The following is a 26,422-nucleotide window of genomic DNA, read 5'->3' on the forward strand; positions in this document are numbered from 1 at the left end:
AAATTTTTTTAAAAACCTGACAAAGACACCAAAAAGACAGAAATAATGGCGTATTTTGTCATTGACAAAGCTTTTTTTGTTTTTGTATTCGTTTCTGTTATAACATACAAAATGAATGAAGTAAACCTTGATTTCAAAGGGGGAATGAAAGTTTTAAAACACTTGACAGACAAATTTGAGTTTTACTCTTACTAAGTATCAAGTATATGTTCTTCACACAGGAAAACAAAATTCAGTTCAGGCATTTTTCATTCCAACTAAATACTGAAAACTAAGGCAAGGTAGCTCACTGGTTCATCTGATGAAAAAAAGGAGTTCAAAAGCAGCACATTTTAGTTTAATATTGCAAATTGACAGACACAGTTAATTCAACTGGCAAAAATATAGCACAACTCCGATTTACCTCCATTAAGAGAGAATGCAATTCTGGTTTTTTCTCCACTAACTGGGCATGTTCTTTGAGGAAGGTACAAAGGAATAAACTGAGGTTCTGAATAAAGTTCTGTTCATCATCTGTGCCACCCTGGTATGCCTCTTTAATGTTGGTCTCCAAAGGAAGCATCTGAAACAGTTGAGGACAGACATTGTAAGGTAGAAATAAAACGATGAGGACATTAATCATTTATCCAAAGATGTAAGTCTCGTGTTAAGAATATTCAAGCATCCTAGTAATAATGGTCGTTTAATGCTGGGTAAAAGCAAGGCAAACAGATTTGAAACTATACACATAATAAAGAAACTAATGAGAGATAATGTTAGCAATAACAGAACTAGAAATACATTATACTTTCAATATCATCCACAAAACAAAATACATCCAATACAAAATAATTCAGTTCAGAGCACTTTCACTTCTGCACATCTATGCATACATTTGTTTATCTAATTATGGCTATTCAAGACACATACATGCACATTTCTTATGCAGTTGCGAGCACCATAAAACCTCTACTAAAACTAAAAACTAAACAAGCAAATTTTCTTGTTCTTTCGTTCTCACACACAAGCACAGACCCCGTAGGTAACTACCAATATAAATTTCTGACACCCCTCCCCTTCTTAACCACCAATACAGATGAATAATTTATTGCGAACCTGTTTGAGTTGATTCATCCCAAGAGTAAACAGTTGAAGGAATTGCTCATCATAGCTCTGCGCAGCTTGAACACCAGCTGAAGATACAAAGACAATTATATAACCTAAATAAAACTAATGTAGGATTTGGACTTCTAAACAGGGTTCCCACTCATCATAACAATTAAGTGCAAGATCCGCAGGAGACATGCGATGATGAAGATTCGCCATTCATTTCCTTGCTAGGATGCTCTCAAAGTCATATAATCCTGATCTTTCCCAATCACCCATCTGTTAGGCTCTCCAAGTAAGTTGCTCTGGGTCTACCACTGACTCTCACTCATCAAAGAGACAAAAATTTACTCCTGGATTTTGTAAGCATTTTCCAAGGGATTTTTTTTTTAAAAAGATGACAGAGCGAAAGCGAAGAAGAAGACATGAACAGAAATGCAAGATAAAATGCATAATATGGTCAGATCATGGATAGTCCCTTTCCATGGAGTGTCATGGACAGGGGTTGTAGAATAACTGTAATGTCAATAAAGGCATAATGACAAAGGTCTCCACAGGCTCACCGTCGTAGAGTTAAGAATGGAAAAAAAAGTTTGATTCTTGCGAAAATAAAAGAACCGCTCAGGATGTTCTATATGCCTTTGACTCTGATTGTGCACTACTACGCAACATGATGCACACTGCGGCTGACTGTCTCAGTTTCAATCTTGATCTGCTTTTTTGGTTGCAAAAGCAAAAGAATTTTTTCACCTTTGACAAACTAATGTTGGCCTTTTTTTCCAAGACTTTTCAAGACCAGATTTCTTTTTTCCAATAAAAATAATGTGTCATTTTGGAAGAAAATTTGTTCTAGTTTGGTATTTCTTTATTTTGAATGCGTAAAGTTGAGGCCTTCTAAACTTCAAGGAAATATTTTAACAATAGATCAGGTTAAAAATTTGTTTTTCTAAGACTTTTCAGGGGCTCTCGTGACCTAGAGGTTAAGGTGTTGGCCTCTCATTCAAAGGTCCCGGGTTTGAATCAGGGTAGCGACGGAAATACTTTTTTCTCTACTCTAAAATTGTCTCCTTTCCTACTCTCTAGCAATGGTCTGCCGTCTGCTTTCGTCTCCACTTTCTGCCCCCACCTCCTCTGCCCTCTCTTCTTGGCTCCTGACTCTTTCTGTAGCCTTTCTACTGCTACTCCTTGGCTCCTCCTTACTGCTGTCTTTCAGCCACACCCCTGATCTTCTGGTAGGAGAGATCTACACTTAGCCTTCTCGGACAAGGGCAAAAAAATATCGGAGGTCGCAGGTGCACGTTAAAGATCCTTTGGTGGTCTAAAATTGATAAGAATAGGCTTCGGCCGCCACCTGCATAGAATTCAAAAGAACCTACCAACTGAAAATGTTTGGTGTGTCCCGCGCGCTCATATGACCTTAGGCAGTTGTGATCGCCGCAAAACACTCACCCAATTTTTTTTTTTAAAATAAGACTTTTCCCAGAATTTTGCCAATTTCCCAAAATTCCAAGAGTTTTCCAGTAAGTTCAAGTAGCCAAAGAGCAAATAAGTTTTCAAAAGTCGGACTTAGGGATGTTACAATAATATTATATCTAAGTAAAATTGGAGGGGGGTGCCCAAACCAAACCATAACTATTCCACCAAATTCTTATGATGCGCATCCCCTTGATTTTCCGACTTTCTCACTCTTTTTTGTGTGTTTTCATTCATTTTCAAGGTGCTTTCCAGACCAGGAAATCTAAAAATGAAATTCCTGGCTTACTCCCATTTTCCAGCTGAGTGGGAACCCTGTCTCATGTATTCTTTATCAAAAGAAGAGTAGACAACTACATCCTTACACAAATGCAAAAAAACAACTAAACTCAATTCTTTTTTTTTTAAAAAGCTAGACTCCCACTACTTTCCTCAACAACAAAAAAGGCCAGCACATATTGGTGCTGGTCCCAACACATTTGATAACAGTTATCTTGGCCATTGAGGATCTGCTATGCAGAAAGCCTCACATTAATACAAAAAGTTAGTAAACATACATAAAAATTTTTAAAAAAGAATTATATATATATTTTTATAAACCTGAAGTGCATCCTTACTATTTACATTGAAAATTACATTTTTGCACCAGACCTGAGCCATTCTCAAAAGGCTGGCTTATAAACATTTCAACATGCCTAAATTTACAGTCGAATGTGCTCTTCAGAATATAATGCATCCTTTACTAGATGCGTTACTTTCAATACAACCTTTACTAGATCATTTACTTTCTAAAACCAAAGACATTTCTTTAAAAAGTTGAGAACTTTGGTTGATTTCATATTCAAACAAACACTTTCACATTTTTCAATAGAAAAAGGTTGATTTCATGCAGCTTCATTTGAGTTTTCTTGAACTTCATGAGAAAAAGGTGACGGTTCAGACATGCTTCTCCTTTGAAAATGGCTCATCTGTTCAACAAAATCAAGAATAATAAAGCACTGATAAAAACTGAAAACCTACCAATTTCAGTCAGACACTTCATTGTGATGTTTCTAAACATGGGGACATTCAGGAACTGAAAAAGAACATTTTGATGTAAGAAAACCAACCAAGACAATCCAATATTTTTTATTTTATAAAAAAAAAAAAAAACCCACTAAAAATTATATTGATTGAAAGTAAAGAGACTTCCTCTTTAGCAATGGTATGAAAGTATTCATGAGAAGTACTACTGCACAGAAAAAATGGATGAAAGTCGCAATAACAATATTGAGGAAAACTGGATTAAAGGTAATTTTTTCACAAATATGCCTCTATGATCTGTATAAATATTTTAACTTTTCATCCGAGCAAGGATGTTACTTACATTAAATAGTAAAAGGAGGGTTCACCCATGTTAAACACTAAAGACAATGTTTATAGCAAAGTACACCCACGAGTTCTTTCTAACACAATAACAGAAACGAAATACCAAAACTCAGAAAAGTGTCTGTTTAATTTGAATAAAACTTTATAAAAAGATAAAACATTTGAACGTATGGAGACAGAGGTTATCATTTCACATGAAAGTCAATTTGAAAAGGAAAAAGTTTACCTAGCTTAAAGTCAAACAGATTGCTATAAAATTAGCACTCTCTTAAAAATCAATGACATTTGTGTTCTCCACGATAAAATAGTGGCAAAAATATGCAGAAAAGATACCTTGTAAATGAGGGTGGTAATGAGTTTGGTCTCAAAGATATATCCCAGTGGAATCCAGTTGAGGAACCTCAGCAAGGTCTCTAGTGTGGCTCCCACCAGCGGAGCATTCTGGCTGTTGTCCTGGGAAGACACATGATCACATTTCAAAATGCAGAACGGCATTGAGTTGCTTTAGGCTATTCAGTGCAATAATGACCAAACTTCATGTGGAGCAGCTATGGATAACTGTGAGATACAGAAGAAGCGAAAGAACTAGGCTACAACAGGTAAAAGGCTTCTATACACACTCATAAAACAAGAACTAGTTTCTACAATTTCTGTGCAACATAAAGCTAAAATAACGACAATTCATCTCAATCCTTAAACAATAAATTCATTTTTTTATGTGATGGTCGACAAAAAAAAAAAAGAAGAACAAAAATAGCTCCATTTTGATGATCAAAAGGAATTGGAAGAAGACCTCAAGCTCTACATAAATTCCCTTACGAACAATAAGCAAACAAAACTAGAACAGTACTCCTCTAGACAAGAAGTAACTGGCCATACAGCGTTTTCAGTGTCTACGTCTCCTTGCGGCATTTCAAGTATACGCACTTTGAAAGACAACCCTATACAAATTCTCTATCAATGAGAGTCTAACTCACCATAACGAACTGGCAGAGTTGGAAGATTTGTGAGAATTCACTGCACATTGTGTCCTTGAGATGCTTTGCCTTTGCTTGAGTCATCTGACCACTAGAGAAGTCAAACACCTCCTCACTGAAAAAAAAAAAAATTTTTTTTTGTCAATCAAGCACTCAAAACACAAACATTCAAACATAAACACCTTTCTAGAATCTTAAAAGAGACAAAAACAAACAAAAAATAAAACAAAGACACAAGGGCAAGTTGACATTCTTCCACAACTTCTTCACCCACCTGAGTAATTTGAGTATCACCATGTTGTTCTGACACAATGACTCATTGGTCTTGCTAGCACCGATGATGTCACTGATAAAGGTGGGCCAGTTACGAGGCCATTCATACTTCAAAATCTGGAACAAAAAAACAGTGCAAACAAAATTTTAAATATTCCCAATATCAACAAACAGGCAAAAATAGATTGAATCATAACAATAGGAAATGAAAACATTAGAACATTTTTTAAAGACACGACTTTACTGTATATTCATATTTATGGGCATTAATAAGTTGTTGCAAAGTTGACCTAAGATATAAAAAAATCTCCTGAGAAGGTAAAAGCAAGCCAACACTCAAACTTCATGGCACCAGAGACAGAAATCATCACCTGTAAAACATCGCAATTCCCGAATACAAATCACCCCCCTCTTCATTCACTTTGGCAAGAGTGAAAAAAAAAAAGGACCTATCACAATTTCTAAACATGTTTAAACAGCTTACACAAACAAGGGTCTCAATGGTGGCAAAGTGGTAACAAACCTTATTCACAGCCACTGCCTGTACATTTTTTCCATTAATAATGAGTAAACACATATGTATCAAAGGCTGGATTTTCTTTTCATGATTTGACCCTACTTAAATTCATTAGCTTTATGCAAATTAGTGTACTTATCTTTAACAACAAGTTTACCTCCTACCTCTTTCAGAGTACCCAAAATTTTCTCTATTGTTCCACGCAGCCTCTCCTCTACCCCCGACTTGGACCAACACCTTATACAGTCACAGTGAACAACTTGTTAAAATCTCTTTTTATGACAAGGCATTCAGGCCCACGAGCAAAAGCTCAATTTATGCTAGACTGACAATAACAACTCCATAACCAAATTGTCAACATTTGTAACAATGCGACAGCACAAGTACATTCCTTAAAGCAAATTAGAAGGAAAGAAAAGAAGGGATAGACTTAAAAGAAGATGGGAACAATACATAGAAACCCAGCTTGGAACCAAAACAACTCAAGCTGGCAGAATGGCAAGTGACAGATTGTTTTATTGCAGAAAGGTCCGAGACACGATGCCCAACTACTGGGGAAAAGCTATGAAGAAGGAAGAAGATGTAAATTACTTAGGCTCAACCATTGAAAAGAGTGACTGTTTTAGTTTTAGTAAGTATTTTATGGCATTTGCAACACAATTAAGTCATATAGGTGCCGAAGACTAGAGGTGTTGCAAGATAGTAACAAACAAAAAAGGAGGAGAGATAAGGATGATAATAGATGTTTGATTGGAAAAAAGGAGCAAACCACACCAGAGCATCCGCTTAACACCCGCAGAGAGTGACTACACAAACAACAAAAAAGTTAATTGCACAAACCTGTACTAAAATCATATTGAGCTTTCCAACATAAACCTTTTCTCTTTCCAACAGTGTGGCCTCTGAAGAGGTTTTGATGATTAATCCAACAATGTACTTTTTTATTCCTGAAATAAAACAAACACGGAAAGACAATTAGTTGTACACATATTTTGTATAACCATGTGAGATAACTGTTTTAAAACACCCACAATGCCATAACAATGAACATAGCTTGTGCAGAAAAATACCAGTTACAGTCATACAACATACTAAACAGAAGAAAACATTTTGTTGAATGAAGCTACATAATATCATGTTGGTACATAGTGAAGACAACTACACAATGAAGGAGATTAAATCTTTTGACTCAGTGGGCCATAAGGCATACATGGTCTATAAAAAGAACCTAGTGCAGCCTCTTGCAATGTTTTCTCTAATAAGGGCCAATGGAACAAAACCCCACAAAGAAACCAGATTTCATTACTCAGGTGTGCCGAAACCACCACACACACCAACCGACAGTCCCATTTTCTGAAAATGTATCACAACTCAATTTTTTTTTTAAAACAAAGAGACATAATACAATCTTTGGGGGAACAACAGAGCCTTGCCTGGGAAGGAGAGACTAAGGTTAAGAAGGAAAGACTTTCCGATTTATAAATTTTTCTCTTTTTATCACTTTCACTTTACTTTGCTGTAATGTAAATAAAACAAATTAGATACAAACCTAAAATCAACATACCCATCAAACTAAAGGACAAAAAAAAAAAAAAGAATAGGATACTGAAACAATAAAAACTGCATCATATAAAAAACCAACAAATTGAATGCCCAATCAACCCATGAAACCACAATTAATTGGGCTGCCACTACAACAGGAGTCCTGCAAAGTAGGAAATAGAGGGAAACTGTAAGTAAAAGAGGTCTGAATTAAAAAGAAAAAACCTGTGAATTTTCCACACTGTGGACTTTACTGCACAGATATTTGACAATAGTCATCTTCAAATTGAACGTATCTATCTGCCACACTCACCTTCACACTGTGCCCTGGGCAACACCTTCCATCTGGTTTTAATTACATTTTCAAGGATCTGAAGAGCATAATACTTGGTCTGCTGATTACTCGAGAACTCCAGAATGGTGTCCACTCGAGTCCAGGCATCTGGATGTTCCTTGAGCCGAGTCAGAACTTCCTGGGCCATTCGCTGCTGCTCAACAAAGAAACAGGAATCCAGCATTCAGAATGAGGAAATCAACACAATTTTGTTTAAAAATTCAATTTTGCACTAAACAGCGATACTCTGTGAGTCATATGTTGTTTTTCTAGGAGCTCCCTTTTCAGACTAAACCATTTGCAAAGAGCACTCACCTATTACAGTGTGTTCCAAGGGGCATTTAACCTATAATACAGTTTCACACATTTTTTTTTTTTTTTTTTTTGGGGGGGGGGGGGGGGGGGAGAGCACATTTGAGAGAGACAGAAATACTGCCAGTTACAGATAATCTCTTGCAGTATGACTTTCAATAAAAATCAGATATTGAGAAGAAAAAAAAAGATATTTGCAGGAATTCAATGGTGACATTTTGTGGGAAATACAGTAGAACAAAATAAAATTTAAATAGGAAACACATTCCTTCAATAGATCTTTTCAGCTGGGATAAAAGAAGCTAAAAGTACTATTAGTTATTCTTCCTCCAGGTGCAAAATATACTAACAACTTTTAAAATAAAAAGCAAGTAGTAATAATCTTACTGCAACAATCCTGCTGCAGGAAACAAATACAGAGGGTGACCGTTAACTTCTTGCCCTGGTTTCAATACATGACATGAAGCAGCCAATGACATTTCATCATTGTCATCGGGAAGTTCCCATTCCTTTTTATTTGCTTCAAAATACAACCCACCTGTTGTCCATCTGCAGTGTACATGCATGACACAATGCTGTCCAGAAGTGGGATGTCAAGTTTTTGACTGAAATCTAACAATTTCTCTGCTTGCTCTGGTAGAGTCGCCATTTTCATCGTTATCTGTTACACATTGAATATCTGTGAAAAATAAAACCACATTTCACTTACTATGCACTGCTAAAAAAAAAATTGAATCGTGAGACAAGATAAAAAAGAAGCTTCTTCAGTATTCACTTAAATTTCTAACCCCGGAATTATTTTCCATGTTTTGACGGAATTTTTGTTTACATTTTGCAAAATATGCAACAGGATATACAGGCAAAATGATAATAAAATGGCTAATCTAGCATCTGCGTTTGTCGCGGCCGCGATTTTTGGTCTGCGAATTTTGACTTTTTTCAGGAAAAAAAAGCTACTTCATAACCCATTACTTATTAGACATGTATTCTTCTTTATTTTAAGGTGTCCATGTATAGTTATTTTCATGCGAAGAATATACGTACATTACATACTATTTATATATTGCTGTTTGTCTTTTATTTTCCTATCTTTGTTGTGTTTTACATTTGTTGGTGTGTTAATTTTTTTATTGTTCTGATGTGCTGTTTTTATTTTTTTAAATTTGGGTGTTTATATAGGGTAATGTAATTTAATTTGATGTTGTTCCTACCCTTTTAAAATTTATATAAATGTGTTATGAATAGCGAGTCTCCACCAAAACCGAATACTGTCACTGGCAGGCCCCTTGTGTGTGATTCTATAATTTACTTGAAATATCCGGTACTTATTCTTGAATTAAATACTTTATAGGTTAAAACGGCCAATCTTCGGATAGGTGGACACACGCCCTTATTTGTTAATTTTTGTGGTTGTGTATATGAGCTGTTCTAAATTTGATTTCCTTCTGTTGTGAAACCTTTCTTGTTCACATTTTTACACTCAGTGTGGTTACAAATGATATTCTGGATGCTGAAAACAGCACACAAAATTCTGGTGCGTTAGATTTAGATGAAGTTACCTCTATCAACATGTTGCTACATACGTCTTCACAGAGTTGAAAGCTTGAAAATTAATGGCAACTTTTAGACTGAAAAATGGCAACAAACGCAGATGTTAGGCTAATACTGTGTCAAAATGAAACAGGAAGTGTAGTATATACATCTAACACTTCCAAGTCAAAATAAATCTACTCGGATTCCTAAAAGATTGTATTAGCAGTAATGTTTCATGCACCCAGCAAACTGACTGGATGCTGGAACCGCCCACTTGGGTGGACTGATTGTACAGCACTTTTCTTCATTGGTAACCGGTCATTTCGTCACATCCCAATTATGTGTGACGAAATGACTTCGCTTAATATCTCTCCAAAATTGTTAAATTGTTATGCTAGTAAAGTTTTGTAGGATCAGCCTGAAGCTTTTTTTAAAAATTATATATATATATTTGTAAATTATTAATGAAAATTAAATCTTCATCAAACTGTTCCATAGTTTAAAAATAGTTTAAATAAGGCAAAAAAACATCATTGGGACCTGTAGATCTAATCCAATGAGGTTATTATACAGTAATGGAGGCTGTTCTAGATAGGAAAGAGGGTTTTTATTCTGAGGCCCTTGAGATTAGGAAAGTCAGCAGATTTATTTTGTTTTAAAACCCATTTATCTCATTACTATTACAGATGTCAAAATATAGATGTCCTTGCGGCTCCATATTTTAAAAAAATAATAATCCAGTACCAGCTTAACAAAAACGGCAAACAACTTCTCTATTAAAGAAAGATGAAGGAAAAGGGGTGGGTGGAAAAAGTTTGTGTCTCCTTTAATAGTACTGTACCCGGTTTAATCTGTCATAGTAAGAAGTCTCCACCTGAGATCCCATTGTTTATGATCCCGGTTCACTTAAGATTCCGTTGTTTAAAGAAAAAAACCCAAAAACAACAAATTTTATTATAGAAAAGTCACAACTAAGATCCTACTCTGGAGTTTGAAGTTCCCGAATTTTAGACCAAATTTCTCTGAACAAAAAAACCTTATGGATCATCCACACTCGTACATGATAACATATGATCACATATCTCCACTCTAAATTTCTCGATGAGTGGTACAAGGTTCGCCCCCGGCTCAGGGGCCTTACAATGAAAGGATCACACCCAGGGGTGAACTTTTCGACGTCTTTGATTTCTCCGAACATCTAACTACAGCAAGGCGGGAATCGGTAGGCAGGGCCAAAAAGGCTGCATCAGATGGGATCACATCGAACTGTGATTTCATTGGCGCTTTTGCTTCACTGACCATCTATCAGGTGTGCATCAGAATTTGCTACAGATTTTGCACATGTACTCTGGAGTCTCCGATTGCCTTTGTGTAATGTTGAGCCAACTTTTCATTTTTGTAATTTTAATTGGTGCATTAACAAAACAATGATGAGTTACGACCTGAATATGAGCTGTGATTTCAGTCAGAGGTGAAGGAAAGTAGCAATAAATACTTCACAGGTAAAGGGGAGGAGCAATGAGTGAGATACTTAATTTGACTTAAAGGAACCCAACGACACAAGCTAACAATTAAGACTAGTTTGCGCATCAATCCCATTTAAAAAGACAAAGGATATTATATTACCTTTTCAATAATTAAAACCATTGGGAGGGTTGCACTAAAAAAAAAGGAAACAAAATTACCGTGCTCAATAATCCAAAGACAAAGGCAAAGGCATCATTGTATAATCATGTAAAAACGATGGCTACTAGATCTAGCTTCTTCTAGTAGGCCTACTGGCGTTTCAAATAGCACGGGAGCTATTCAGAACGCGGCGTTGCAAATAGCGCTTGCCGATCTTTAAACTATTGGTAGGCTGTGTTTTACAACTCTACTAGTCAACATAAGGATCAAAACATAAAGTTCATGGACAGTCACCCCCCCCTTCTCGTTCTCTCTGTGTCCTCTCTCTCTCTCTTTTACTCCACCCCCCTCCCCCTCTCTTTCTTTTACTGTTTCTCTCTCCATCTTAATCTCCCAGGCCAGCCCCACCACCTTCACCCATCTTTATTGCACGTATTCTCTCCCATATTATTGTAGCCCACTGCCTAGCCCAACTATAGGCCTAGAATTCTAGATCTATTCTTTGTAAAAGAAAAAACCGTAGTTCGAACTGGGTGACCATGCCATAGGTTGGTGCCATTTTGTATGTTCCACTGGGGGCATGCTGCGCTGTGCCGTGAAAAGAGAGAGGGGAGGGTCCATTTGTTGTAAGTGTAGTAAGGTGTTTGTTCGGTGTTGTACCGTCTGCTGTGTCAGTGTCTGTGTAACCTCTAAGAGTTGAGAGACAGGGATCTAGAATAGATCTAGACTCTAGATCTAATTTTAAAACTTTTTTACAAAATATAAGAGGAGAGTGCTCTGAGGGACTGGAATAATAATTTTCGGGAAGAAGTTGTTTTTGTTGAGGAAGGGGAGTGGGGGAGGCTCAGGTAAAAGGTTAGCATTTTTCAGACCAATAATGTCCAAAGGGCTCACTGCCACTGTCCGATGACAAATGATACTTGATTAACTTGATAGATCTAGATCTAGATTCTAGATCTAAATCTAGATTCTGCCTCCGGCACAGGAGGCGGTCATCAAATTTTTAGAGATGAAAAGAACTTCTTGGCGGGGGAAAGAAAGTAGGCAAAGTCCGCAAAGAAGACTTTATTAACCTATACTCTGGTTCTGTGTTTCTTTGGGAGTATGGTCCGTCTTTTCAGACATTTATTTTCTTTTTTTCCAATTCCATCATACGATTAGGAGCAATGAAATTCCATGGTTAGTCTTTTCTCCAGTAAATACTATTTGTACTACGCCTCGTGTTTACAACTCGCGCGAGGAGATCGACAGGTCACATGACCTGCATGCTGCATGGCTGTTGCTTCAATGAAACCCTTCTAAACTTCCGTTGTTTACATCTCGAAACATGGCGGCGCCCATAACATTTCACATGATTCTTACCTTTACAGTGAGTTATACAGTGCTTTAAAACTAAATATGACCACAATGAAGAACCAACGACGTAAATTGTACATGAACATTACCTCTATGACCGCTGTCTTGAAGCTCTGTCCGAATTCTGAAGAAAACACCCAAACTTACAAACCGGTTGGAACTGGTACATGTTCGCCATATGCCTAGAGTTCGGCAAGTTCCGTAAACGATGAAAAACATTGTAAAAGCTTGTAAAATTTTCCAGAATCAGTTATAATAATTTTAATAGACAATAAAATGATATTGAGATGTATAAAATTATTTTTTAATGTGGAAGATGGAAGTGTACCAATTGAAGTTGTTCGTTGTTTTCCGGAGACTTTGTGACAGTGAAGTTATCTGGATTCTCATTGGTCAAATAATTTTTGCTCCTTCATGATGTTAAAAGTGTTAAATTCCTTCTTTCAAGTAAAACTTTCCTGTGAAAAATAAATATTTTATTGGAATCGTCCCTGTAAAGTTGTGGCATTTTCTAATTGCTTCTTATAAATGTATTTTTTTCGAATTTATGGCCATAAGCCAGAAGGAAAAATCCCTCAAATGAACCAATCACCGTGCGCCTCTGTTCGAGTCACAGTGAGGTATTAACCCTTTAATGCATTTTACCCACCAAACAGTAATTCAAAATCCTTACCTCACTGAATGAACTTAGGAAGACCATGAACTGTTGAGGTTTGTGGTGCGACTAATCATGCAATATAGTCTTATGGTGTATCTAAAAACATCTTTAAAATGATTTTTAAAAACCCGAAGAACGAGGCCGAGTGTAGGCATAAAACAAAATATGAACAAAGAATTATAGAATTAACGCGTCGTCATATATCAGGAATTTAAGGCCTGATCTCGATCGACATGCACTGTAATATAATATTATATAATTATAGGCCTATATAACCATTAACATTTTAATAATTGCTTTGGCTGTGTGTTATTTCAAAATATTTGTTATATACAGCTTTCCTGATTGTCTGGAAAGCTTTTGCCGTTGTAGGATCTAGATCTACGTACATATGTACTATTTTCAGTATCAGTATTCTAATTCTAACTTTTACCAATAAAAAAACTTTTTGCTCTGTTCATGGCGGTAGGCCAACACCCTATGTATGATGTTTTATCATATCTCTAAAAATGTTTCTTTTTTTTTAAATCTCTTCTCAAAGAACTGGGGTTTCAGCTGGCCATTATGCTATCTATACAAAGACAGCTGAGCATGATCTCGAGCAGCTATATAATGCTGGGCATAATGTAAACGAATGATACTTCCATTTTTATCTCATTTTCTAGTCCTCACCATCCTTCTCTAGCTCTCATCCTGTATTCTCACCTCGACCCATGCAAAAATACACAAACAGACGTACAGAGAATACATAAACAAAATCGAAGACCTATTTTTCAAGAATTGCAATTTGGCACAATAATCATTGCTGTTTTATTAACTTGATTTTTATGTTTGCTACTATTGTTAATTAAAGTCTTAGTGGTGTAAAATAAACGAAAAATATAAGAGCAGGTGGTTGGCGGGTGCGCCGGTGTGGTTGCCCCTTAATTCTTTCCTGTCGAACGTATCGTCCTGATCTCTCGTCGAATCCTTAGCGTACAAGAAACTTTATTTGTTTGTTACCGATACTCTCACACCTATAATATCGTTGGCACTTCATGTCCTTTTACCTAAACTAAAACCAAAAAAATAAAAGAGTGAGCTATATAATATGTAAAGTGTGTTTTCTTTTGCCTTTGCAGCTTATATACCGCCCTGTCGAAACGAAACGTTGATTTACACAAACAAAACATAAGCTGTCGATTTGTGTGCAGTTGTCGCAAAAGGGTGAAAACTAAAATTAACTTGACCCCTGTTCTTGTTTCTATTTTGAGTCTGGTAACTTTCCGTTCTCACTGAGTTCGATCCACAACATTCGACTTCCGACTTCCTTTGGTTTCACAGAACTTGGATCCAAAAACTGTAGAAGGACCCCGAGACGAAATACATTAAAAAGGAAAATCGAGCTATTGAAGCGATATAATGTGTATAAGAAATTGCGAATGAATTTGTCTTTTATGCCTGTTTTAATCGAATAGAGTTTGTTTCAATTATGCTGGAATTTTGTCAATGGAAAGCTGAGTCTTTCGATGATCCTATGCACTCATTCAGTATGCAGTGCAGCTGACCCCAAATCATCAATCGGCTGGTACGATGCGGTTCTGTCTTGTTTTTATGGTCTTTGAATCTCTTCTGAAATGTCGCTCTACGGGTTGATGCGCTATTTATTCTTTGAAGAAATACACAATCTTATAGTTTAACTCCTTGGGAAACGAGAGTCTAGATCTAGGCCTAGGTCTAGAATCTAGTAAAGCCCACTTCACTTGACCAAGCTAATAATGGTCTACGTTCTATGAGTTGGGTTTTTGGGTTGTTGTTTTTTCGTCTGAGATCCTTTGATTTAACACTGGCATCGGTGGCCAAGTGGTTTAACTCTGAGACTCTCAACGTTAAGGATGTGGGTTCGAATACTGTCAGGGGCCCTATATTTATTATTATATGTCCTTGGGAAAGGCACTTTACAATAAAATAATAAATTACATGGAATTTTCCTCACTTCATCCCGGTGGGAATGGTTGACCAGCTGTTTAGTCAGCGAAAGATCTTCAGTTTGTTAGTGTTTGAGATAGTGAAATTTGCAGCTTGCACTGTATGCTTCTGAAGAAGCGGAGAATATGTCTAAGTGTTCTGTGATCTGCTGGGGTAATAATGGTTGTCAAATGCAGAGCATGCTGTGGAGCGTGCGCTATAAATGACATGCAATATTATTTATTTTAAGTAAGCATAACATACTAGTAACTAGATCTAGGTGAAACAGCTATGTTTCACTCTAGCCGATTTAAATCGGAGTGTGTGATATCTTTATCTTTATATATTTTTATTTTTCATTGTTCTTGATGACAGCAGCTAGACAGTCAGTTTGATGTCGCGCACAAACTGTGCAGTCCTCTTCAAATCTGAGAGAATGTGCCAGTGCCATAGAGCTTTCTCTCTCAAGAAGAGTCACATTCTGCCACTTCTGTGTACTACAGGTGGCGTAGCGCGGGCACTGCAGAAGGATATGGTTGGCATCCTCTTGGTCGTGTCCACATTCGCAGATCGTGGACTCTCTCACTTTTTTAGATTTAGTGTTTTTATGTATATAATGGTGTTTGAGTTTGTTGTGACCACAACGGAGTCGAAAGATTGTGAACTGGTCTGCTTTCTTTAGCTAGCATGTAGTAGGGGTATTTTTATAAATACACAGCTGTTGCAAGTGAGCTATTCGTCACCTGAACCACGATATTTATTAAATGCTGTGTTCATGAAGCTTTCACCTTGGGTAGGATAGGATTAAGTTCATAAATCATAGTTATGTGAGGCATTGTGGTGAAATTAGGCGCTTGTCAAAATAATGAAATCAAAGAAGCTGGCATTTTTCTGTCCGTTTTGGCAATTTTTATTGAATTTTTTGTTTATTGACTCAACAACACCTTGAAGGTCCATTTTAAAAACAATGTGTGTGGATTTTACTGACAAATGTTTATTTAAGGCAGAAAAATAAATTTGCAGCTTCTAAGGACTCTCAAGGTGTGGAAGTCGCCAAACTTTGGTGGCCATTTTCCCGCTAATTTTACCTCTGGAACCAGGAGACTCCTACCTCCTTCAATGGCAAATATCTCAACTTCTTTTCAAATTATTTTTTTCACCGAAAGCAAGACAAATGAACAAGTTTTAAAATGATACCAATCTCTACATGTCCAAAAATTGATGAGCGCCTGATTCCCCTGCGTCGTGACACATATTATGTAAACTTATGCCTTGAAGCTGCTCAAACTGCAAAAATAAAACTGTGTTCTAAATTTTTACTCCCCCCTCTCCTGATCTGAAGTTTCTTTTTCAATCTGATACTTATAGTTTACTGCACTGCTGTATCCAGTAATTGGTAGTCGTATAATAAGATGTTATTATAGAGTTGAATGAATTGCAGTTTTGATTGAAAGGAGATGTATGCAGAGTGATTTGAATCATTACCAAACATTACATTGCAAGCCTTATTCAGACAACAGTCAAACCTGTCCGAGATGACCACCTATCATAACTGCCAAGTACTCTGATAAAATTGGAGCTCCACGATTTTATTTTACCCATCAAAGAACCTTGATCGGATTACTTGATTAGCATAAAACCTTTCTTTTTAAATTCCGTTTCTGTCAGGTCGCATATATGACTTACTGCAAATGGTGTGAAAAATACATTTTTTATTTGTGTTTATTTTCTATATTAGTGCAAATTGTCATGCATGAACCCATTTTTATTTTTGCAACGCACATTAATTTATTTGCTGTAGTCGGTTTATGTTATAATTATCTTAATCTATTAGGGTCCTGGAGATTCTGGGTTTTTTACCCCCAAACTCCTATTATTAATATTATTAGTCATGAAGTTGTCAGCATGTCTGATCCATTGTCAAATCAAGGAGAAAGTGGTTATCCTAAATAGGTGGTCCTCTTGAACTTTGTCATTATAAACAAGAAACGGATGGGAGGAATGGAAGTGGTTGTTTGTACAGGTGACAGGTCATTGTCTTGGACAGGTGGTCGACAGTTGTATTTTTATTTAAAGAATCTGTGTCTGTGACGATCACATCAGTTTTTTGTTTAAAATGTCCCCCTATGTTTCTGGATGTTTCAAATTTTAATGTCCTATGACCTGTAACTCAAATCACTAATCACCTCATGTTATTTTGATCTAGAGATATGACAGCACAGTAGGAGATTCCGATGGATGAAGAAACCCCTCGAAATATCATGACCCAAGCTTTGTTTGGAGACAGTGGAATGCTTAGTGCTGTCGCTTCCCTCCTGAGACAGCATAATGGCACCAAAGTAAGTGCAGTATAAATTGTTAAAAATAAAAAGGTTCCTGTTATTGACGAAACATGGTTATAAAATTGAGATTGCCACTTTTACTGAGCTTTGATTGTGGAATGTTTTGAGTCTTGGATTTTTTATTTTTTTTTGGTATTGTATGACCTTTCATTCAACAGGATTTTCTGTCATGTCAGCTGTTTTTTTTCCTGCCAACAATCCTGTATTGTCTAGAATCTTCTGCTTTACATTTAGATGGCTTCCTTTTGAAACAGTGATATCAATTGTCAAATGTAATTTAATAACAATAATAACAGTTCTTTCATCAATGTCTGACAATGACCATAATTATATACCGTCTATAGTCTTTTGGTAAGGCTGCTGGACTCGCAGCAGGGCGCAGCTTTGAACCCCTATTGGATGCAATGTTGTATCTTTGGGAAAGACTCTTTTAACTCTTTATTAACATTTTTGTTACATCGTCTAAGCAGGATGGGTACTTTTTTTAAAGTGAAAGATCATCTAAGCAGGATGGGTACTTTTTTTAAAGTGAAAGATATATATATATATATATATATTGTCAGTCAGTATATTTTGAGTGTCTGTAAAATGTCTGCTAATACTTCTCAGTGAATACTTCCCAGGACGCTGAAAATGTTTTAGAATGTTATAAGTCTGTCAGGGTAATAATAGGTTGAAAGTTGGGTAGAGCTTTGTTTCAAATAGGGATATAAAATGCACTTTATATGTGCAATCTATTAAGGTTGTTATTATTCGAATATAAAGCTTCTTTATTCTTTTTACAGATATGTTTATAATTAGTGTATCTGCTTTATTGTACATTAGATTAGAGCCTGCAGATATTTAGCAGAACTGTACATCTAATTTTCACCTTTTTCTTCAGGTAGATGAATAGATGCAAGTAATGCTAAAAGATTAGGTACTTTTTATTAAAGGATTTCATTTTGGTGTACTATTTCTGAACAACTTGATTTAGATTATAATTATATTTATGTATATATATATGATACCAAAATTCAAACAGGAAAAAGAAGTTCAAATGTCGACGCCTATGTTGGTCCTTACCAGTGTGCCAGGAAAAGATTCTCTTCATGCGAATGTTGTCCTTGGCTCTGCTCTAGGAAAAACAGCTGGCATGAAACTCAAACCTGATGCGCCAACCTCTACCGAGGTGAGTGTTGCTTTAGTTGGGTTGTTTTTTTTCTGTTTTTTTCTTTTTGTGTACAGATATTCTCTCTTGAATTGAGATGAAATCCACTCATTCTAATAATCATAATGAATAATATATTACTTTTTTATAATTTCTGATGTAGGTTTTTTTTTCTCTGCTGTAGTATTGTAATTTTACATATGATATATATAGAGTTGTAGATTATGAATGAGAACGGTTTGTACTCTCAGTTTAGTATCATCTTGAAATGCAACATCTATACATATATAGCATAGAAGTAAAGAAATGGGAGTGGGTGGTTGGCGGATGCTCTGGTGTGGTTTGCTTCTTCTTTTCTATCAAACGTATATCGTCCTTATCTCCCCTTCTTCTGTTTTATGTTTGTTACTCTTTTGTAACACCTCTAATCTTCTGGTGCTTAATGACCTTATGCAGTTGCGAGGGCCGTAAAACCCTCGACTAAAACTATACTAAAAGAAATGGGATAGTGCACTGTGGGGAGGACCTATAGGCAGTAAGCCCATAGCTGTTCAAGTAGCCAAGAAGTGTTGAATGAAAAGCAATTTGGGAACTTCCCAAAAAGTTTCCGTTTTATGACATAATAGTTTTGTACCCTTTTCTCTGTTTATTTTCCTAATGTACTGTGAGGAGGTCTTTGGAGTATGGAATAACTGTGTTTATAAGGAGAACTACAGTCTCCAACACAATTCATTTGACAGAAGGTTAGATCTATAAGTTGCATTCATCTGAAGGAGGAAAGTGACATTGTGCTTTGATTTTTATTGGAGTGTATCTAAAGACAGTGATCTATCAGGTTATGTCCCCCTAAAGTGTCTCTCCTCCTTTCTATTCTTCCTATGTCAGTCTTTCTCACTTTTCCTCTTGTAATCTCTCTTCCTCTCCCTCCCTCTCCATCTTCCTCTTTCTCTCTATGTCAGTCTTTCTCACCCTTCCTCTCACTAACATTATTCATGTACCCCCCCCCCTCTCTCTTTCTGTCTATCACTCTCTCTGTCTTCCTCTTTCTCTGTCTCTGTTTCTGTTTCTCATTCTTTCTCTCTCTCATCCTTTCTCCTTCAATGTGTCTGTCTGTCTGTCTGTCTGTCTGTCTGTCTCTCTCTCTCTCTCTCTCTCTCTCTCTCTCTCTCTCTCTCTCTCTCTCTCTCTCTCTCCCTCCCTCCCCTCCCTCCCTCTCTCTCTCTCTCTCTCTCCCCCTCCCTCCCTCCCTCCTTCTCTCTCTCTCTCTCTCTCTCTCTCTCTCTCTCTCTCTCTCTCTCTCTCTCTCTCTCTCTCTCTCTCTCTCTCTCTCTCTCTCACATACACACACAACACACACACATACATCAAATATTGAAATCTTTTTACATTGTCCTGTATGTTTTGTCTATAGCCCACTGGCATGCTATCCAGCCTGGAGGAAGTGCACGCCCTGGCCACAGCGAGCCTCGTGGCCTCCACACAGCGTGACATTGCACAACAGCTGGCACAGGAAGCTGATGGCTTGGACACGCCGCGCCCGTCCCGTTCGAGCAGGGAGAAGAAGACCAGACAACTGGACCCCCAAGCAAAAAGGATCCAAGTGAGCAAAGGTACATGGATAAGACTGGAATTTTATTTTTTTGTTGTTGCTGGATATGATTAAAGTTTTTGTTGGGTCTTCAGATGAAAGCAAGGTTGAAGTGGGCTTTTTTTTTAATGAATGAGATAAAGTTTTCAAAACAGTTTTGAAGATAATGAACCATGACTTGGCAAAATGCATTTTTTTTGTTCTGCTTCAAAGACTTATTTTTAACAATTTAGTTAAGATTATTTAAATTTCTCATTCTGGATTTTTAAAATTTTCTGTTAAGATTATTGTATTTTCTTATCCTCGGCAGCAAAACAAGCAGTATTGAAGACAGCTGAGAGTAAAGTGACCTCGGAGATGAAGACTAATATTGTGGAGAAGACACAAGATTCTGTGCAGCCAAAAGCTTTAACCTGCTCATTTGAGGGTTGCAACCGAAAGTTTGCCTGGCAGAATCACTTAAAGTATCATGAGCTGACTCACACGTACGTATGGACAGAGTGGTGTGGTGTGGGGTAGAGGATTGCATTTCTTTTCTATTGATTACTTTTGTCTAGTGTCTTGCTTTACCGAGTAAATGAGCTTTATGATTGTGTTTTTGTACTCTTACATAGGGACTTTTGCATCTGTTTCTCTCTTACAAAACTAATTTATTGTGCTATGTCCAACACAACTGAAATAAAACTCTTGTCAGTTTTCTACTGTAATATTTTGGAAATTAAGTAGCCTCATCTAAGATACAGATATATCTACATGTTTCTAAGATAAGTTTATCAATGATGGGCCAACTTTAACAATCACATGTGGCTGATGGAATAGTGAAGAATACTTATGACAAGGAAGAAAATACAAGATACATATGTGTCATGACGTGGTGGAATCGGGCGCTCGTCAATTTTGGGGCATATGAGGTTATTGGTATCATCTTAAAGCCTGTTCTTTTGCCTTGCTTTAGGTGAAAACAAATATCCATCTTTGTTGAATAGAAGTGGAAATATTTGCGATTGAGGGAGGTCAGGGTCGCCTAGTTTCAGAGGTAAAATTAGCGAGAAAATGGCCGCCAAAGTTTGGCAATTTCCATTGATTGAGAGTCCTTGGAAACTAAAAATGTACTTTTTTTGTGCCTTTAATCAAGGTTTTTCAGTAAAATCCATGGAGAAATGTGTTTTTATGGATGTAAAAGGTGTTAAGCCAAAAACAGAAAATTAGAAAAAATTGCTGAATGGCAAGGAAAACGTCAATTTCTTTGATTCCATTATTTTGATGAGCTCCTGATTTCACCACGATGCCTCACATATACTTAAAATCAGTGGGTTGAAGAATGTGGAGTTGGCTACAACAAATGGGGGATTGCAAAAAGCGACAACTATCACCAACAATGCCCCCCCCCCCACACACACACACACACACACACTCCAATGTAGGGGGCTCTTGTGTTCTAAAGGTATGGTGTTCGTCTCACATTCAAAAGGTCTGGGGTTTGAAATCTGTCTGCGGCGAAAAAATGTCCTTCTCTAAAAAAAATTGTCCTCTCACGCCTATTTCCTGTTCTCGAGTTCTGTTCTGTCATCTGCTATCATTTCCACCCTCTCCCTTCTTCCACCACTTGCCTCCTCTGGGCTCCTTTCTCCTTTACCCATGACCTTTTCTACTGCTACTTCTGGCTTCTTCTTACTATTGTCTTTCAGCTTCCCCTCTAATCTTAGGGTCGGTAAGATCGAACACCTTGCCTTCTTGAATAAGGATGAAAAATTTCTGAGTCTGAGGTCCCATGTGCAATTGGCACACGTAAAAGATCCGTTGGTGGTCTTAACCCCCGTCCCGCTATGCGCGTTCATCTACGCGAAGTAGGTCACTGCTCGAATAGCGCTGCGTGCGTACATCTACGCTCGCCGCCTGGCAGGGCGGGAAGCGCGCGAGTGGTAAATCTACGCTTCTAACCCTGACCTTCTTCAATGGAAAATTACTAATTCTTATTTATAGTAACATGACAACATCTATTACAAGATAGTTTATAAATATCATCCAATCAAAATTCAGTTGTTCTTTTCCCGCTAACCTTCGAGATAGCGTCGCGTGGGACGCTGCAACAAGCCCTATTATCTCTTGACCTTTGGTCTGCTTGCTTGCTATCGGCTATCAGAGAGCGCACGTCCGAGAAAGTAAACACCTCTTTTGTTTTGCATTTTCGCGTTCTTTTTCCAAGTATTTCCAAGTTTAAAGTCATGGAAAATGATGGAAGCATTCCTGAAGTGCTTGATTTGAGCAATCCTGACCACCTACGTCTTTTGATGGAGGCAAATGTGAGATATTTTGACCCCCCACTATCGGAGACAGAGTCTGCTACTGCTTCCACTTCCAGCAATGTTTCTAGCGCTTCTCCTACTCCAGTGGATAGCTCATCATTGGAGCTTTCGTCACTGGTTGACAGTGATTTGGAAGAGGATTTGTCTGAGCCCATCAACCCCCCTACGAGAGAACCTTTATCAGATGATGAAGATGAAACTCAACAAAGTAGCACGGATGAAGAACGGGGATGGAGGAGAGGTGCAACCAAGCCACCATCATGGGAGTTCAGTGGAACAAGTGGACTGCAGAGAGAGTTGAGTGACCCAACACCCCTTGGCTACCTCAAGCTACTCATCGACGATGACATGATGCAGAGCATAGTTGATGAAACAAACAGGTAAGTGTTGTGCAGTTTTATGTATAGATCTTAGCTAAAAAAATTGCAGTGAAATGTCCTTCTACTTGTGTGTGTGTGTGTGTGTGTGTGTGTGTGTGTGTGTGCGTGCGTGCGTGCGTGCGTGTGTGTGAGCGTGCGTGCATGCGTGCGTGCATGCGCGTTTGTGTGTGTGAGTGTGCGTATGTGTGCGTAGGTGTTTCATGCACATAGTGATATCATCAGGTTTTCAGCTGTTATTTGAGAATAAGTGAGAGGCATGGAAGGAAGGATAAAGTCAAAGAGTGAATATTCAGAGCATGATAACAAAAAATTAATGTGTACAGTAAAGAAAACATACAAATTCAATGTTACATACACATCCGCAAATTATTTTTAGCTAAAGTCAAACTAATAGCTTTCTTATTGTTTCTATTTCAGATATGCTCAAACTTCGTTGGCAAACAAGACCCTTACCCCCAGCTCTCGCTTTCGCAAGTGGACCGATGTGACCCTCGAAACCATGTGGGCTTTCTTTGGACTGATCATCGGCATGGGGCTTATCATCGTGGACGACCTTGAAGAGTATTGGTCCACTGACCCAGTCTATGCTCTCCCCCTCTTCCGATCTGTCATGTCAAGGGATCAGTTCAATCTGATTTTATCATATTTGCATCTCTGCAACAACGCCGACAATCAGCCGCGGGACAGTCCGAATTATGACCCATTATTCAAGATCAGGAAATTTGTTGATGCCTTGAATAACAATTTTCAGCGGACCTTCCACCCTGGGAAAGACATAGCTATTGACGAAGCTATGGTTGCTTGGAGGGGTAATTTGTCCTTCCGCGTATATAATCCTGACAAGCCGGACAAATTCGGAATCAAGGTTTTTCAGCTCTGCGACAGCCAAACTGGGTACTGCAGCAACCTTGAGTTCTACACAGGGAAAAAAGCTCCGTCAGCGAAAGGGGCAACATTTGATGTTGTGGAGAGGCTCATTAGGCCATATATCAACTGTGGACGCACCCTGTATGTGGACAATTATTATACAAGCCCTGACTTGTTCACGTACTTGAAGGAGCAGAGAACGCTGGCGTGTGGCACGATGAGAATAAACCGTAAAAATGGCCCACCCAAAACGATGATCCCGAAGTTGAAGAAAACAGAGAAGGAGACCGTTGCCCTTACGAACGGAGTGATCACCCTCCTTCGATTTTTTGACAAGCGGGAAGTCAATGTACTTACCACTGCACATGACAACTCTGTAGTTGACACTGGTAAAGTCAACAGGAGTACTGGAGACCCCATTATAAAACTCCATGCAGTGAATGAGTACAATAAACTCATGGGCGCCGTAGATCGCAGTGATCAAATGGTGGCGTACAATGCGTTCAAACGCCGTACTCTTAAGTGGTGGAAAAAAGCTTTTTTCCACATGTTCGGGCTCGGCGTCTTGAACGCATATCTTATCTATCGAGCCACAACACCAGCAAGGGGCCAGCAATCCCACCGTATTTTTAGGAGAGAGCTTGTGAAACAGCTGGTGTCCCAAGCGCCAGTCGGAAGATCCCCTGCGTCAAAGTCAGGCAGAGAGCTAGGAGAATCAACAATATTCCGCCTCACAGCTAGGCACTTTCCAACCCCCATCCTCCCAAAATCTGACGCAGCGAAAAAAAGGAAGCCGCAGAGAGATTGTGCGGTATGCACTGAAAAGGGGAATCGCAAACAAAGTCGATTCGAGTGCACATCCTGCGATGTGGGGCTGCATGTGCATCCGTGCTTTCAGATCTTTCACACTTGTGTGAATCCTCGACGAGCCTTCAAAAGGCGACATCCTTCGGGAGAGGCCCAGGCTGAGTAGCCTGACTCCCAAGGCCGACAGATTTGGGAAAGGGGGATATGGGATGGGGTACTGTTACAGTGTAAATTTTCTATGTTGTAGGCCTACATGTTGTGTAATGTATAAGTGTGGTGGAAATCATTTTTGTGACTGGTGTGTGAATTATTCGTGGATTACTGGTACAGTTTTCTTCAATTCTGTTTTGGATTACCATTGATGTCTGCAGAATTCTACAGAAAAGGTCAGATTATTTTTGTATTCTAAATTTTAACAAAAAAATACCTCTCTCTCTCTCTCTCTCTCTCTCTTACACACACACACACACAAACACACACACAAACACACACACACACACACACACACACACACACACACACACACAAGTGACAAATTGAGGAACTTTGGCTTTTATGCAAAAGATTTCTTATTTAGAAAATCATATTTTTTAAAATCATCAAATATATGGGAATACATTTATGTTTTCATATGGGCAATTCAATGCTCTTTAAGAAAATATATAGTTTAGCGGGGTTTAATAGGATTATAAAGACACAATGAGTAATTTTCTAACACATGGTAGGAATGCTCTATTTTAGCCAGCCACACCCCCATTGTTTTTAGTGGCAACCGGGAACCGCCCAGTGGAATTATGATAGCGCTTCCGGTTGACCTCGATCGCGGAAGTAGGGTTAAAATTGATAAAAGTAGGCTTTAGCTGCCACGTGGGTAAAATTCAAAATTAATTCATACCAAAACTGAAAATACTCTTGTCAGTATTAAAAGATAAGAGTACTTTTGAAATTGGAATGTGACTGCCTGAGGGCAAGGAGCCCTTCTAAGTAGATAAAATGGTCAGTATATGTAAAAATCAGTTGCACACTGCAGGTTGAAGAACCAACAGTCGGCTACCCTTGAGATCTAGCAGGGAAGGGCAAAGAAGAAGAAAAGTGTGAACATGTTGTGATTTTTCGTGGACTAGCTGGACTGGCTTTGTCTTTGTTTTTATTCTCAGCAATAACCGGCAACACAAGTGCCCAGTAGAGGCTTGTGACAAAACCTTCTTCACAGCCCAGCGTCTCAATGTACACCTACGGACACACACAGGGGAACGACCGTTTGCATGTTCCCACCCAGACTGTGGGAAAAGCTTTACTACGGCGGGGAACCTGAAGAACCACCAGCGTATTCACACTGGTAGGAAGCATGTTGCGTAATAGTTATGGGCCTATGTGGTGGGTGCTTTAGTGTGGTCTATTTGTGCTGTTATTTCTTTCCAGTGTGCCATTCCTGTCCAGTTAAAGTCTTAAGGGGATCCGCGGGTCTCGATCCTCTAGAAAATCGGGTATTTGCTTTAAAAAAAATGGAACTTCGAGTATTTGGATATTCTTACAGAAAAATATGTCAAGAATCTGTTTGTGAAGGTCCCAAAACCTAAAGAGACCTCTAATAAATATAAAAATGTATTTGAAAGCGGTAGGGGGGGCAAAAAAATTCAAACAAAATGTCAAGAAATGCTAAACTTTACCCCTTGACAACAACACTTTCCGTGGCTGCAAGGTAATCAAGTTTGGTATCGTTGGAAAGGCCGTGATAAGAACTATTCGATTATTGCACTTTCATTTTCGTACGGAACTACTCTGGGGACCCATTTAGGTATGTTTGAAGATCCCGTACCAAATACCGGTTGGCCACTTCCGTCACATGACCGGACCGTGAATTTTCATTCGCCGAGCCGGTAGCAACGAAGGGGATTCCCCTCGCGGGCCATTGTTTACACTGCGTGCCGAAAGACAGAACGTGAACGTTTTCGCTGCATTTCAAAGAGTTTTCTATCG

At 38.2% G+C, this 26,422-nt stretch overlaps 3 protein-coding genes across 5 annotated transcripts in view; 2 read left to right on the top strand and 1 right to left on the bottom strand.

Moving 5' to 3' along the window:
• The window catches only part of LOC101859060 (exportin-1), a 30,722-nt gene extending 18,132 nt beyond the window's left edge, over positions 1 to 12,590 (bottom strand). The window contains exons 1-10 of the mRNA XM_005111697.3: positions 12,487 to 12,590; positions 8,421 to 8,561; positions 7,550 to 7,724; positions 6,535 to 6,641; positions 5,179 to 5,294; positions 4,905 to 5,019; positions 4,261 to 4,380; positions 3,580 to 3,634; positions 1,096 to 1,172; positions 404 to 562 (exon numbers count right to left, since the gene is read on the bottom strand). Of these exons, the coding sequence (XP_005111754.1) occupies positions 404 to 562; positions 1,096 to 1,172; positions 3,580 to 3,634; positions 4,261 to 4,380; positions 4,905 to 5,019; positions 5,179 to 5,294; positions 6,535 to 6,641; positions 7,550 to 7,724; positions 8,421 to 8,537 (1,041 nt within the window). The 5' untranslated portion in view covers positions 8,538 to 8,561; positions 12,487 to 12,590. The remainder of the gene's footprint in view (positions 1 to 403; positions 563 to 1,095; positions 1,173 to 3,579; positions 3,635 to 4,260; positions 4,381 to 4,904; positions 5,020 to 5,178; positions 5,295 to 6,534; positions 6,642 to 7,549; positions 7,725 to 8,420; positions 8,562 to 12,486) is intronic.
• The window catches only part of LOC101858535 (zinc finger protein 143), a 23,393-nt gene continuing 9,327 nt past the window's right edge, over positions 12,357 to 26,422 (top strand). The window contains exons 1-6 of one of the 3 annotated variants that reach the window (XM_035973288.1): positions 12,357 to 12,410; positions 17,211 to 17,341; positions 18,369 to 18,515; positions 19,906 to 20,104; positions 20,393 to 20,567; positions 25,600 to 25,781. In XM_035973288.1, coding sequence (XP_035829181.1) covers positions 17,237 to 17,341; positions 18,369 to 18,515; positions 19,906 to 20,104; positions 20,393 to 20,567; positions 25,600 to 25,781 — 808 coding nt within the window. In that variant the 5' untranslated portion in view covers positions 12,357 to 12,410; positions 17,211 to 17,236. Of the gene's footprint in view, positions 12,411 to 14,331; positions 14,623 to 15,017; positions 15,177 to 17,208; positions 17,342 to 18,368; positions 18,516 to 19,905; positions 20,105 to 20,392; positions 20,568 to 25,599; positions 25,782 to 26,422 lie in introns of those variants that run through there. The other 2 variants (XM_013090002.2, XM_035973287.1) reach the window with 2 other exon arrangements.
• LOC101858318 (piggyBac transposable element-derived protein 4) lies at positions 21,242 to 24,905 on the top strand. Its single transcript, XM_005111693.3, has 2 exons — positions 21,242 to 22,768; positions 23,186 to 24,905. Exons 1-2 carry the CDS (start codon positions 22,308 to 22,310, stop codon positions 24,606 to 24,608), a joined length of 1,884 nt encoding a protein of 627 aa, XP_005111750.1. The 5' UTR covers positions 21,242 to 22,307; the 3' UTR covers positions 24,609 to 24,905.

This window comes from Aplysia californica, unplaced genomic scaffold (assembly GCF_000002075.1).
Source record: "Aplysia californica isolate F4 #8 unplaced genomic scaffold, AplCal3.0 scaffold01102, whole genome shotgun sequence".
In the NCBI taxonomy this organism is placed as follows: domain Eukaryota; kingdom Metazoa; phylum Mollusca; class Gastropoda; order Aplysiida; family Aplysiidae; genus Aplysia; species Aplysia californica.

What these genes read in the sequence shown, in the direction of transcription:
- LOC101858318 (XM_005111693.3), top strand. Translation starts at nt 22,308, where the DNA reads ATGGAAAATGATGGAAGCATTCCTGAAGTGCTTGATTTGAGCAATCCT. An exon ending in ATAGTTGATGAAACAAACAG is followed by an intron (nt 22,769 to 23,185) that starts GTAAGTGTTGTG and finishes TTTCTATTTCAG; the next exon opens with ATATGCTCAAACTTCGTTGG.